This window comes from Aythya fuligula, chromosome Z, assembly GCF_009819795.1.
Source record: "Aythya fuligula isolate bAytFul2 chromosome Z, bAytFul2.pri, whole genome shotgun sequence".
NCBI classification, from domain to species: Eukaryota; Metazoa; Chordata; class Aves; order Anseriformes; family Anatidae; genus Aythya; species Aythya fuligula.
Genome location: NC_045593.1, coordinates 15657242 through 15670206, shown reverse-complemented (window position 1 = coordinate 15670206; position 12965 = coordinate 15657242). Strand labels below are relative to the sequence as shown.

The 12965-nt window shown below is 46.4% G+C and overlaps 1 protein-coding gene across 1 annotated transcript; it reads left to right on the top strand.

The window, feature by feature from the left end:
• The first annotated feature begins 2805 nt into the window (after positions 1–2805).
• HMGCS1 (3-hydroxy-3-methylglutaryl-CoA synthase 1) lies at positions 2806–12545 on the top strand. Its single transcript, XM_032205443.1, has 10 exons — positions 2806–2897; positions 5640–6097; positions 6428–6553; positions 7056–7220; positions 7911–8079; positions 8213–8383; positions 9100–9206; positions 9550–9675; positions 10209–10372; positions 10774–12545. The coding sequence occupies exons 2-10, from the start codon at positions 5650–5652 to the stop codon at positions 10864–10866; spliced, it is 1569 nt and encodes a 522-aa protein (XP_032061334.1). The 5' UTR covers positions 2806–2897; positions 5640–5649; the 3' UTR covers positions 10867–12545.
• Positions 12546–12965: the final 420 nt, after the last annotated feature.

The window sequence follows — 12965 nt, the reverse complement described above, 5'->3', positions numbered from 1 at the left end:
AGATTTGCAAAGTTCTTCAGCCATGGAAGGGGAACAACATGCACTCTCATAAGACGCGGTGCAAACGGTGGCAATCCCATGTCTGGAGCATGACTCGGTTAAAGGACTATAACCTTAATTACCTAAGATCTGGAACAAGATCCATCAACAAATTTATTGTTATTTACTGCAATCTTTCTGAGAAATCAACATAAACCAATTGTCATCAATTCCATTGCAACAGCTGTATAGGCAGACCTTTCTTGCAAACAGTATCTGTAAGTATTCCCTGACATTACACTCAGGGACAGGAAAATTGGATCTGAAGCCTCTTGAAGCTGAAGAAAAAGAGTAATGCTCTTGATAACAATGACAGAAGAAATTGTAGCTACTAATCAGAAGTAGTAAATCTTAGGGTACAAAATGCTTACTAGGGCTACAAAAACCCTTACTAGGGCTACTAAATTAGTTATTGAAACAGTCAGCAAGAGGAGGTAATCTGAAGTTGATGTAGATTTAAATTAGTATCTGGAGCATCCTTAGAAGACAAATACATCACTTTTTTCAGCATAGGTTAGATACCTGGTCCCTGAACTTAACTCCAAATGATAATGAAAAAAAAACTAGGACTGCATTGTGTCTTTAGACTGTTTTAAAATTCAGAAAATCCAGCAACTGGCTGTTACATTTCAACTTTTAGCTTTCCTTCATCAGCTGCAGGGTGTAATCTGTAAATGTGTTTTGATATGGGCACAGTAGGAGAACATGGTTATAATTCTGTTGGCTACAGGTGGTTCATTCATTTGTAGTATTTTTAAATTTCACTATTTTGCACACACATTATTTCAGATTAATAGCAATGATTTCGTGCATGCCTATGCCATACTGTCTTCAACAACATAGAAAGTTAATGAGAAAGACTGGAAACGAGGCAGTAAATGTGGATCATCCCTTGGTCAGATATGTGAAGATGTAAAAAAACTCAGAAGATTGCTATTTACACTTGCATATATTGTTGGGTACATTAAAAAAAAAAAAATAAAATCTGCTTTTACCATTCTGGAAGCAGATAGGACGGTTATCAAAAAGAAAGCATGATGTGACTGCAGGCAGACAGATGAGCACAGTTGAGCTGTCAGGGAGCAGCAAGGGCAGGCTGCCGGGCGAGGGCAGGCGAGCCAGAAGCCAAACGTGACACCAAGGCCGGCCGGGCAGTGGCCTTGCTGACAAGGGCACACTCTCACGGCACACGAACAGGAAAGCAAAACAGATCCAGGGACAGCCACCGGGGTCAGCAGGGAAGGCTGCCGCAGTGAGGCAGGTCCAAGGCGAAGCTGGGCGTCATGTCCATGGCCAGGAGCATCCCGGGAGGGAGCTGGGCATGTGCACCCACAGAGCTCCCGAGTTGTGAGGCAGCTCTGGAGTTTTGGGGAGGCTTCCTGCTGCTCCCTGCCTCACAGCCCTCCCCGCTGCGTCTGACCCGGCTGAGGAGGACACGCTGCATGGCGGCTGGCCACACAGAGACACCAGGGACCCCAGCGTGTAGGGAAGGGGCTGTAAAAGCCCCATGTCCTGCGCTTCCACCCCGACATCAGGCCCTGCAAATTGAGGACCAGACGGCTTGCTTCCTCTCTTCCTGAGCAGGTGCGGCTCTCCACGCCAGCACAAAGTACCACACCGTGAGGAGCAATTCTGGCACATGGTGAGGGCTGCCATTAGGAGCCCATTTTGAAGTCTGGAAGAAGGAGACTATTTTTTTCTCTGGTAGGAAGGAAAAAGAAGGAGGAATTGAAGTTTTAGAGACCCGGGGCAGAAGTTCAACTCTTCCAATGGAGCAGAAAAAAAAATTAAATTTTCCATCAGGAAGTCTGTTTGGTCTGCAGGCATGGAAGATGCGGTGTGTCTGTAGGATGTAACCATGCCATGGCTTGTTTAGTTTGCATTTTGTCACTGTGTTTTTTCAGGATTGCACAGGGAACTGGCTAGCACAGTGCTTGACGTGAACTTATCAGCAGCGTGCAGAGTTAACAACTGCAAACAAAACTCCCGATTTCTCAGTAGCATTTCCCAATTTTATGAAGAGTTCCGTGACAAATCCATGACCACACACGGCGCTGCACGATGACAGGCTCAAATCAGAGTGAGCAGGGCAGGAGCTAAGGCTTTCCATGGGGGCTTCCCCCTTCCTTTTGCACTGCTTTTAAAGCCTGTAAATAACCTATTCGTGTTGCCCTGATGCTGTGTGAGGTGAGGGGGCCGTTGTCCCTGCCAGCTGCAGCCACCAGATGCCACAGGAGCTGCCCAGGGAGGGCACCCCTGCGGCTCTCCTGGCTGTAAAACCGGCCCCGGGACCGGACCACCGAGCCCTCCTGTCCCCCGGGGCTGTGCCCGTGCGAGGTGCGCGGGTCCCTGAGGCGACCCTGGACACACGCCGCAAAATGGCGGCGGGGCCGGGCCGGGCCGGGCCGTGCCGCCCGTTGCTAGGCAACCGGCGGCCTCCTCGCCTCGCCGGGCCCCGGCGGCCGCCCTACTCTCACCCGCGGTCGGCCGCGCGCTCCCATTGGCTGCCCCCGCGCGGCGCTCGGCTCCCATTGCTCCGCCGCCGCCCGTGCCGCGTCCTCATTGGCGCGCCGCCCTCTGGCCACGCCGCGTCACTTTCTCACACCATTCCCCCCCGCCTCCTCCGGCGGCCCCGGCGCGCTCGGGGGGCGGGCCCCGGGGCGGTGGCGGCGCTCGTGATTGGCTGGCGGGAGCTGCCACTCAGCGCGAGGGCCGGAGCCCGGGCCGCGGGGCCGTTTAAAGGGGCCGCGCGCCGGCTGCCGCCGTTTCCTCTGGCCGGGCGGGCGGCACCGGGCAGCGGGCAGCGGGTACCGGGCAGCGGCAGCCACAGCCACAGCCATCGCCATCGCCTCGCGCAGGTGAGCGGCCGTGGGGCCGGGGGGCGGCCGTGCGCGGCCACGGGGCGAGGCGCCGGTACCGGCACCGGGAGCGCGCGGCCGGTAACGGCCTCACCTCAGGAGTCACCTCAGGAGCGGCCGTGCCCGAGGGGGCCTGAGGGGAAGGCGCGGGGAGCTGGGGGCCGGCCGCTTCTCACGGGTAACCGGTGATGGGAGCAGAGGGAAGGGGCTCAAGCTGCACCGGGGAGGTTCAGGTTGGAAATGAGGAGATGTTTATTCCCAGAAGGAGCAGCCAGGCATCAAAATGGGCTGCCCAGGGAGGTGGCGGGGTCCCCGTCCCTGGGGGTGCTTAAGGAAAGGTTGGACGTGGTGCCTGGGGACATGGCTCAGTGGGTGACATTGGTGGTAGGGGCTGGTTGGAGCAGGTGGTCTCGGATCCCTTCCGACCCCAGCGATGCTGTGGCACTGTGAATAAAGGAGGGTGAACGCTGCCGGTTGTTGCGGGAGAACGCGTCTCTGCGTCTGGCAACGCCAAGGGGAAAGTTGTGTCTGGCTGGTGCTGCTCATTCATTCCCTGCGGAGCCCCAAGGGGGTGCGAAACAAAGCAGGTTCCTCGTTGCCTTACAGCGAAGCATCTCCAGCTCTCGGTTTTTAAAAGAAGTAGTGCTTTTGGGTAACGTTTCACTCTAACTATTGGACCAGGGGAACAAAAGGCTGCTTGTCTCAGGGCAGACAACTTCCATCATAACAAGTGACTTTCCGAAGGTGCTACACGTCCCATTTTCTTAAGTGACCAGAGTGGGCGTGTAAAGCAGCGTTGTACACTGTGGTGTAACCTGACAGCCCTGGCTGCTGCTACACCGGACGTATTTGGTGAGAATACATCAGAAATTACCTCCCTTTAGTTGTCTTCCACAAAAAGCTCTTGGGCAAGGGAACTGTGGCAAGCAGCATGTAATTAAATGCTGGTGTTGATCCGCAGGTCCTGTAACTGGCCAGCACTGAAGCAGAGTGCTTTCCTCAGAGCTCACCAATGATGCGAATCCCTCTGGCATACTGAGCTGTGCTCAGAATAAACACCCAATTAAAAGCCATTGTTCTGGGGCTGTGGCATGGCAAGCCCATGATATGCCTTCATCTCATCTTGTGTGCTCATATGTAACTTAATTAAAACTGCAATCTCTGCTGCCTGGTAACCAGCGATGGGATGCGTGGCAATGGCACGGAGCTGTGCCGGGGAGGCTCGGGATGGGCGTGAGGAACAATTTCTTTGCCATGAGGGTGGCCGAGCACTGGGACGGGCTTCCTAGGGAGGTGGCTGGTGCCTGTCAGGGACACCTGGATAACAACACCCTCAGCATGCACTCGATAACTTTTGGCTAGCCCTGGCGTGGCCAGGCACTGGGGCTCAGTCATCCTTCTAGGTCCCTTCCAACTGAGATGCTCTGTCCTAAACTTAACCATCGCAGCCTCTCGCCAGCAGGATCGTGCCGGGCTCTGGGGTGTCACCATGACCGTGTCAGCGCCCCCACAGCTGGCTGTGCCATGCAGAGAGAGGAAGGGGTGCCTGTGCCATGGCATGCTGCTCCCCGAGCGGCTTTCTGTCCCTGGGCAGCTCGTGGCTGGCGCTGCTGGCGTTCATTCACCCTCCCCTCCTCACCGACGTGAGGCTGAAATGCAGCTCGGGGGGCTGCGAGCAGCACCCCCAGAAAGCCACGAAGCCCACAGCATGCCTGGGTGCCGCTCTGGGCGTCCTGTCTCTTATTAAAAAACAAATAAATAAAAAAATTAAAGCAGGGATGCGGGCGGGACGCGTGGCGCTGCCCGCAGCAGGGGCACGGGGCCGCCCGGGGTCACGCCGCGCGCGCTCCCGCGGCGCTGGGGACGGGAGCGGGTGCGCGCACGGCGGCCCCCCCCCCCCCCCCCCCCCAACTCCTGCGCATGCGCCCTGGCCGTCAGCCGCCGGCCATGGGATTCCGCTGCGTGTGAGGGACGGGAGCGGGGCGGCGGGGACGGGGCGGGACGGGACGGGACGGGACGGGAGGAGAAGGGGAAATAAAGGAGGGGAGGGCAGCGGCTGCCCCGCCGTGCGGCACCGGGGGGGTCCCGGTAACCTTGAGGCGGGTACGGGGGGGCGGCCGGCGGCGGCTGAGGGCCCGCCCCGCTGCCCGGGGGAGGAGCGCAGGGCCCGGGGTGCCCCTGGGGCGGGCAGAGCGGAGCCCGGCGTCGCTGTGGCACTTGTGGAGCGCCAAGGTAGAAGCGGGTTGGGAAGGCTGTGGCCTGTGTGTCGGCCGGGTTTATTCCTGAGTTGGGTGGTTCGTGGTCAGCAGCGGTTTGAAAAGCGGTGCAGTGTGCCCAGCCTGCTCCTGTAGGATCGCGGCTCTGCTGGCACGTGGAAATAGGGTAATGGACAGGCTCGTTTCTCAGACGCTGAGCACTGCCATGGGTTTCGCTGCGCTGAAATAATTGATACTTAGTGATCGAGGCTTAAGCTAAATGTACCCGTCTCCAGTGCTGAGAATGAATTTTCAGTTAAAAGAACTTAATACAAAATGTTATACAATTGATAATGACGTTTTCGGTATTCTCAGACCAAAATCTCCAAGACTAGCCTTTTACAAATGAACTCATAAAATACCTAAAAATTATCCTTTTCCGTATACCCGCAGAAATTTAAAGTATATACACAGTAGGTCTCTAGAAACAGATGTGTATAAACGAGTTGTTTTTATGTTTTCCTTTTTTTCTTTTCTTTCCTTAAAGATCTGCCACAATGCCTGGGTCTCTTCCAGTGAACGTTGAATCCTGTTGGCCTAAAGATGTGGGAATTGTTGCACTAGAAATATATTTTCCCTCTCAGTATGTTGACCAGACAGAGCTGGAGAAGTATGATGGTGTGGATGCCGGCAAGTACACCATTGGGTTAGGCCAGTCGAAGATGGGGTTCTGCTCTGACCGTGAAGATATCAATTCCCTCAGCTTGACTGTGGTTCAGAAGCTTATGGAGAGGAACAGCCTCTCCTATGATTGTATTGGGAGATTAGAAGTTGGAACGGAGACAATAATTGATAAATCCAAATCTGTAAAGACTGTCCTGATGCAACTTTTTGAAGAATCTGGTAATACAGATGTAGAAGGAATCGACACCACGAATGCATGCTATGGAGGCACTGCTGCTCTTTTTAATGCGGTTAATTGGATTGAGTCCAGTTCTTGGGATGGTAAGTTCAGGGTATTTTCCTGCAAATTTACATCATTCTCTGTTGTTGGTTAATCTCTTATAATTACAGTGTCTATGCCTAACTGTATAAAATCCAGAGGATAAACTATATTAATTCTTTCTGAAGTCTTAAACACGCTGGGCATTTGCCACTAGTTAATTGCATGCAGAAGATGACAGCATGGATAATCATCACTGGTCTTTTCCTGCGAAATTCGGTAGCTGACAGGAAAGTGAAATGGTTTGAAGTAACCAAATCCCAAAAGTTGCTGATGGGTAGCAAAATCTAGATTCTTGGCTAACTCACATTGTTACTTTGGTGTTTTTACAGGGCGTTATGCACTTGTTGTCGCTGGAGACATTGCTGTGTATGCCGCTGGAAACGCCAGGCCAACAGGGGGAGCTGGTGCTGTTGCTATGCTCATTGGCCCAAATGCTCCTTTGATTTTTGAGAGAGGTGAGTCCTGTGAGAAAACAAACACCATTCAGCCAGATACTCGATCCATTCTGAAGCCTGCCCCCTGTTTCTCTGGGTTGCTGGAGGGCTGGATTAACCCCCACTAATGTCAGAAGGTTGTCTCCTTTTGGCTACCTTGGCCAAGTCCCCCTATAGTACACAGCAAGAACCAATTAGAGGTGCTTCCATCTGTTTTGTACTAGGAGATTCTCCTGTAAAGTTGACAAAGTGTGGGCTAGAACTGAATAACAAAGCACTGCACTCTATTTTCAAGAAGAAATGACTTGTTAATGTGTTTGTGATGCTCAAGCCTACTGTACTTGAGTTGCAGGCAGTTGAGAACTGTGTGAAACATTACCTAGAAGGGCTTGAAGTGCTAAGAAAACCTGTCTGTCTGGGACCAAATATTCGCTACTTTCCACATTTGTGAAGTGATGTATTCAAACTGACTCACAGAAGCTGAATAGAATAATTTTCAATGTTGTCATATTCTCTCCATCAGGACTGCGTGGAACCCACATGCAGCATGCCTATGACTTCTATAAGCCAGACATGGTCTCCGAATACCCTGTTGTTGATGGCAAACTGTCTATACAGTGCTACCTCAGTGCGTTAGATCGCTGCTATACTGTCTATCGCAACAAAATCCACGCCCAGTGGCAAAAGGGTATGTAGCCACAAATACTGGAACGTATAATTACACAAACAGCGTGTTTTCAGGTTTTAGCATCCAATCTAAAGACTAGAGTACTGCCTCCCTTTTTGTGCTTGTGTTTTCTGAGGTGGTTGAAATGTTTGCTCTTCCCCCTAAAGAAACACGTTATTTCTGTACTGTTATAACTGAGTATCTGATGATCAATAAGGAGTAGTCTCTTCAGGCTTTTGTTGCGGCAATATAAATACCTTGCTTCAGAGTGTGTTGTTTTTCCCTCCCCCAAGGCTCTTAAAAAATATTGAGGTTAATATTTAAATACAAAGTGATGATATTTTATCCTCCCATGTTTAGTAGTTGCTTCACCCCTATTAAGAAGGATAGATTTGAAGATTAAATAGATCAAGCAGAGTATTTCTTATTTCAAAATGCTCAGTAGAAATACTGAGTTTCTGTTAAGCTTATAGCTTTTTCTGCCAGAAGAATAAACATTGCTTAATGGTGCACAAGATCAGGAAGAAATTAATTTTTAAACAGAAGTTTTGTCAGCGTTTTAAATGAGTTTGCCAGGAAGAGTTAGTCTTGAGGTGTTTTTTGTATGCTGACATGTTATGATGACTAAGTCGTGCCATCCCCCTGTTTTACTTTAATAGCTGAAGTGAGTACAAGTAATAAGTTGTGTTACAACTTTTCTGCCAATTCCAGAAGGAACAGACAGACGTTTCACCTTGAATGACTTTGGATTCATGATCTTTCATTCTCCCTACTGTAAACTGGTGCAGAAGAGTGTGGCTAGACTGCTGCTGAATGACTTTCTCAGTGACCAGAACCCAGAGACAGCAAGTGGCATTTTCAGTGGGCTGGAAGCTTTCAGGTGAGAACGATTGCTGTCTTACTTGTTCAGATAGTCTTAATTTGGCAAACAAGCAAGATATTCTTCGTTTTCCTCTACCTATTACTGACCACTTTTTTTTTTTTTTCTTGCATTTATTTATTTTTTGTAATAGGGATATAAAACTTGAAGATACATATTTTGACAGAGATGTAGAAAAAGCTTTTATGAAAGCTAGTGCAGAGCTCTTCAATCAGAAAACCAAAGCTTCATTACTTGTGTCCAATCAGAATGGAAATATGTATACCCCTTCAGTCTACGGTTGCCTTGCCTCTCTTCTAGCCCAGTAAGTATAAAATTGGAAAACCAACCTCATAGCTTTTTATATGTAAGCACATAAAATGTTACAAAACTATTCCGCATACACAACTAGTTCAAGTGACAAGTGGATTCAAAGTTTGTGTCAGAAGCTAATCTAAAACACTGCTTACTGCCTTTCTAAGTAGGATCTTACTTGTAAGGTGGTGTACCTTTTCCCAACCTTCTCTCCCCTAACCTCCCCAAAAGACACTGCCATAGTAGGAAACAGAACCAGAATGCTTTCTCTGTTTCCCTGTAATAATAAAAGGAAAGTAATACATGTATTTACTGAACTTTTTTTTTTTTTTTTTCCCCATCACTGAGACTTAAAGCATGCTAAATATGAATTAAACCACTCATCTTGGGTCTCTTGTATTGTTACTTTGCATTCCAAGATGTGATGTTTCATTTTAGGCTTTAGGACACTTAGGAATGAAAATTGGCCACCTTCTAGATGATCATATTCTGGGCATTTCTTTGCTCTTTGTTTTTGCGTAGGCAGCCTTGAAAATCATCTCATAACAGCAGTGTTTGAAATATTGCTCTAAAAAGCCCTCATTTATGCGCATAGCATGCTAAATGTGCCGTTGTAGTTGATACAATCTGATGTCTGCTTTTTCTAAGCTAGCTGCACTTTCTGGTTATTTAAAACTGGCATCTTGACTTAATTCTCAGCATAAAAGATTGTTGTTTGGTTTGCAGGTACTCTCCAGAGCATCTTGCAGGACAGAGAATTAGTGTGTTCTCATATGGCTCTGGTTTTGCTGCTACTCTGTATTCCATCAGAGTTACACAGGATGCCACTCCTGGTGAGTGAAACGAAGAGATGCTAATTAACTCCCTTGCACAGCTCACCTCTAAAAGCTTTGCTACATTACCCATCAGCCTAAGTAAACCTGTAGAACAGTGCTTAATGACAGTAACATTAAAGATGTTCCACCTCCAGGATATGTTTTAAGTAACTCTTTAGGCAAATAGATAATATTTTTCAAATGCTACAAGTGTTTTTCTCAAGTAAATGGGAGTATTAATACCTGACTAGAAACTTTGCTTCTATAATGCAGAATATTTTGAATAGTCTTGCTATGCTAACATGCTAGTGTGCAGCTTTTGGCACTGGTGCAAATGGTACATGATGGGTTTATGTTGTAGGTTCTGCACTGGACAAAATAACTGCCAGCCTTTCTGATCTTAAAACAAGACTTGACTCAAGAAAATGTATTGCACCTGATGTCTTTGTTGAAAACATGAAGATCAGACAGGAAACTCATCACTTGGGTAAGAGCTTCATAAGCGTGTATCATAGAACCGTAATCATAGAATTGCAGAACGGTTTGGGTTGGAAGGGATCTTAAAGGTCATCTGATTCCAGCTCCCCTGCCATGGGCAGGGACACCTCCACTAGGTCAGAATGCCCTGTGCCCTGATCATCTTCATGGCCCTCCTCTGGACTTGCTCCAATAGGTCCATGTTGGTCCATGTCCTTTGTATGTTGGGGGCCCTAGAGCTAAACACAGTACTCTGGTATTCCAGTATTCCTAATCCTACAGCAAAATACTTAATTTGCACAGCTGTAATGATTTGGTTGTGTAACGAAGAGGATGTCCAACTCTTTCTACTTCCTTATAGCTTGTAAAGTGCTTTCCTGTAGCTCGTATTCATTGAAATGAAATGAAATGAAACCAAATGATATAATTTTTCCTGTCTTAGTACTTCTAAACTACAACATGTAAAGGCCAGTGTTGAATCAAACTCTCACCAGGAACCAACTAACAGGATGTGTTTATTTTTTTTTATTTTTATTTTTGCAGCCAACTATATTCCACAGTGTTCTGTAGAAGATCTCTTTGAGGGAACATGGTACCTTGTGCGTGTGGATGAAAAACACAGAAGAACTTATGCACGACGCCCAATCATGGGTGATGGACCTCTGGAGGCAGGAGTTGAAGTTGTCCACCCAGGCATTGTTCATGAGGTGAACACTGTGCGCTCTTTTAAAGTTTGATGTAAATGGTGGAACGGTTTATGTGGTTGTCTTAGCATGTGCATGTATGGTAAAAGATGAAGAGATTTAACAAATTATTTTAAGTGCTTTGTTAAAATATGTAACATACAAGCCAGAAGTTTAAAAAAAAATAATGGATTTTTTTAAAGTACATTTCATCATAACAAGAATGAAACTGCACAAGAATGAAACAAGAAGAAACTGGCTGTTTTCACATGATCGCTTTGCATGAAGCATGACGGATGTGAATGACTTAAAACCAAGCCGTCCAGTGTAGCATGAATGTTGTTTGAGAGTTGGACTAGCCATGAAGTATTGAATGTACATGAACTAGAAAACTGTATTTAATGTCTTTTTTCCCTTCTTCTTAGCACATCCCAAGCCCTGCTAAGAAAGTGCCAAGAATCCCTGCAACAACAGAATCTGAAGGCGTTACTGTTGCCATTTCCAATGGGGAGCATTAAGATACCTCTGTGAGGTGGGGAATGGAAAAGGTGTGAGGGTAGGGTGAAAGAAAGGATTACAGTAGTACTGAAGTTGCATTGTACAGTAGTACTTACTTGGGGATGAAAAACCTTCAAACTCCTTGAAAGGATTTGTCTTAATGCAGTGTACTGATATTTATAGTATTTTCAGGACACTAAAATCATTAATATACTGGAGATAATAGGACTTGCTAGGGGCTTTGTGGATTCTTTAACATGTCTGAATTTTTTTAATTGCTGAGTAGTAGCTGCAGTCTATTACAAGGTCTTTATACATAGGAAAAAAAAGTGAATCTTCTGCTTGCTTCTTCCACGTAAAATGGCTTGAAACCTACACTTAAATTCTACTTGTATGCAAAAGTGCGTGGCAAAATAGTCCAAGCTTTTAATGTTAGGGTTCTCAGTGCCTTGACAGAAAGCAGTCAGTCTTCTGAATTCTGCACTTCTCTTGCCCTTTATCACCTTCCCTTTCTTCTCCCAGTCTACCTCTCCTCACCCCCTTTGCTTTGGAAAAGATACAGAACCAAGTAATGTTCATCACTGGAATAAAATCACTCTCCCCTATCAAAATAGTGGATCAAGGACCACAAGGCTGACAGTAACTAACAATGTTAGTTACCATGAGGTTCCACCTAAAACCCACTTTGTGCATTTTTTTTACCTGCCTTATAAATCACATTAGCCTGGGAGGACAGAGGAATGACAAGGGAGGTAGACTGTTGTTCTTCTAAAGAACAAAAAGAGGTATATTTCTTGGACTTACTGATTTGGCACTTTTCAGGATTATTTAACTATAACAAGTATTTAAAGCAGCAGAATTTTCAAATAAAACTTTTAGACATTATGGAGCTGTTTTAATTGGCAAACTAAGAAAGGGAGGAGGATCATTTTGTCTGGAACTCTGGCCTCTCACTGTTCTTTATATAATACATTTCTAAGAGACTATTTCTAACTTTGGATTTGGCTTTGTACTTTGAAGTCCTTCTCACTATTGGTGATGTCCTAGGAGTGGGGTCTTTTCTTTCTTTTTTTTTTTTTTTCCCCCAGTATGCAAGCTATCCATTTTTGCAAGTGGTAGATACACAGTTCTAATGGGGATTCCATTCTGGTAGCTTTTTAAAGCCCAGATTGGTAATGAACTATGACATGAGCCTTGTAAGCTTGTATTATATATTTAATTGAGCTAATGTACAGAATGATGTTTTGTTGAATTTTATTTCTTTGCTAATTCTGCAAAGCTACACTATCTCATATAAAGTAGCAAGAAATGATTCATCTGTTTAAATCATGATCTTTTTTTGTGTAACAAAGTGTTTGTATTATCTGTCACTCAGTAGGATTTGGTAACTTGCTGTATTTGTACAGTCAAGCCTTGGTGAAATAGATGTTTATTATAAATTGATGGATACTAATCTGTTTGTTCTGCTGAAAGTTACGGAGCAATGATGCATGAAGATAGTGTTTGCAAGCATTTTGGTTTAGGTTGCCCTCATGAAACTTGTATTGGCACCAGAAAAAAAATTGCCATGGAACAAAGTCCATTGCTGGCAGTGGACAAGCCAAGAATTGAGCTACTGGCGCAGAAAGTTAACCACAGACCCTCACTGTCTGTGTGGCTGATCCTTTATTAAAATAAAGTTTGAGATATTTGAAACCTGCTGGAGTAGTGCTGACTTGTTGGGTTTTCAGGATGCCTTTTATCTTTAACAGGAAAGGGGAAACTGACCTTGTGAAAAGCCAGAGTGTGGGGGTCGCAAGCTGTGTGGGCCTCCTGGATCTTTCTCCTTGATATCATTCCATTACACAAATGGAAAGAAAGGGTTGTCGAGGCTGGTGGGAAATCACTATTTTAGGGCTGTGTTTCAAGATAACTTAAATGCTTTTGTATGGAAACTTTTTGTAGTGGAGGAATTCATTCCCAGCTTATATAATAGAACCAATATTATTACTATCTTAGGAACAACGGTATCACTTTATCTCCTCACATACACAGTGAAAGGGGATCAGTACTTGCTTTGTGCTTACCTGGATCGTGTTGAGCACAGTTTTCCATGGGTGGCTTTTCAGAGTCATTCTGT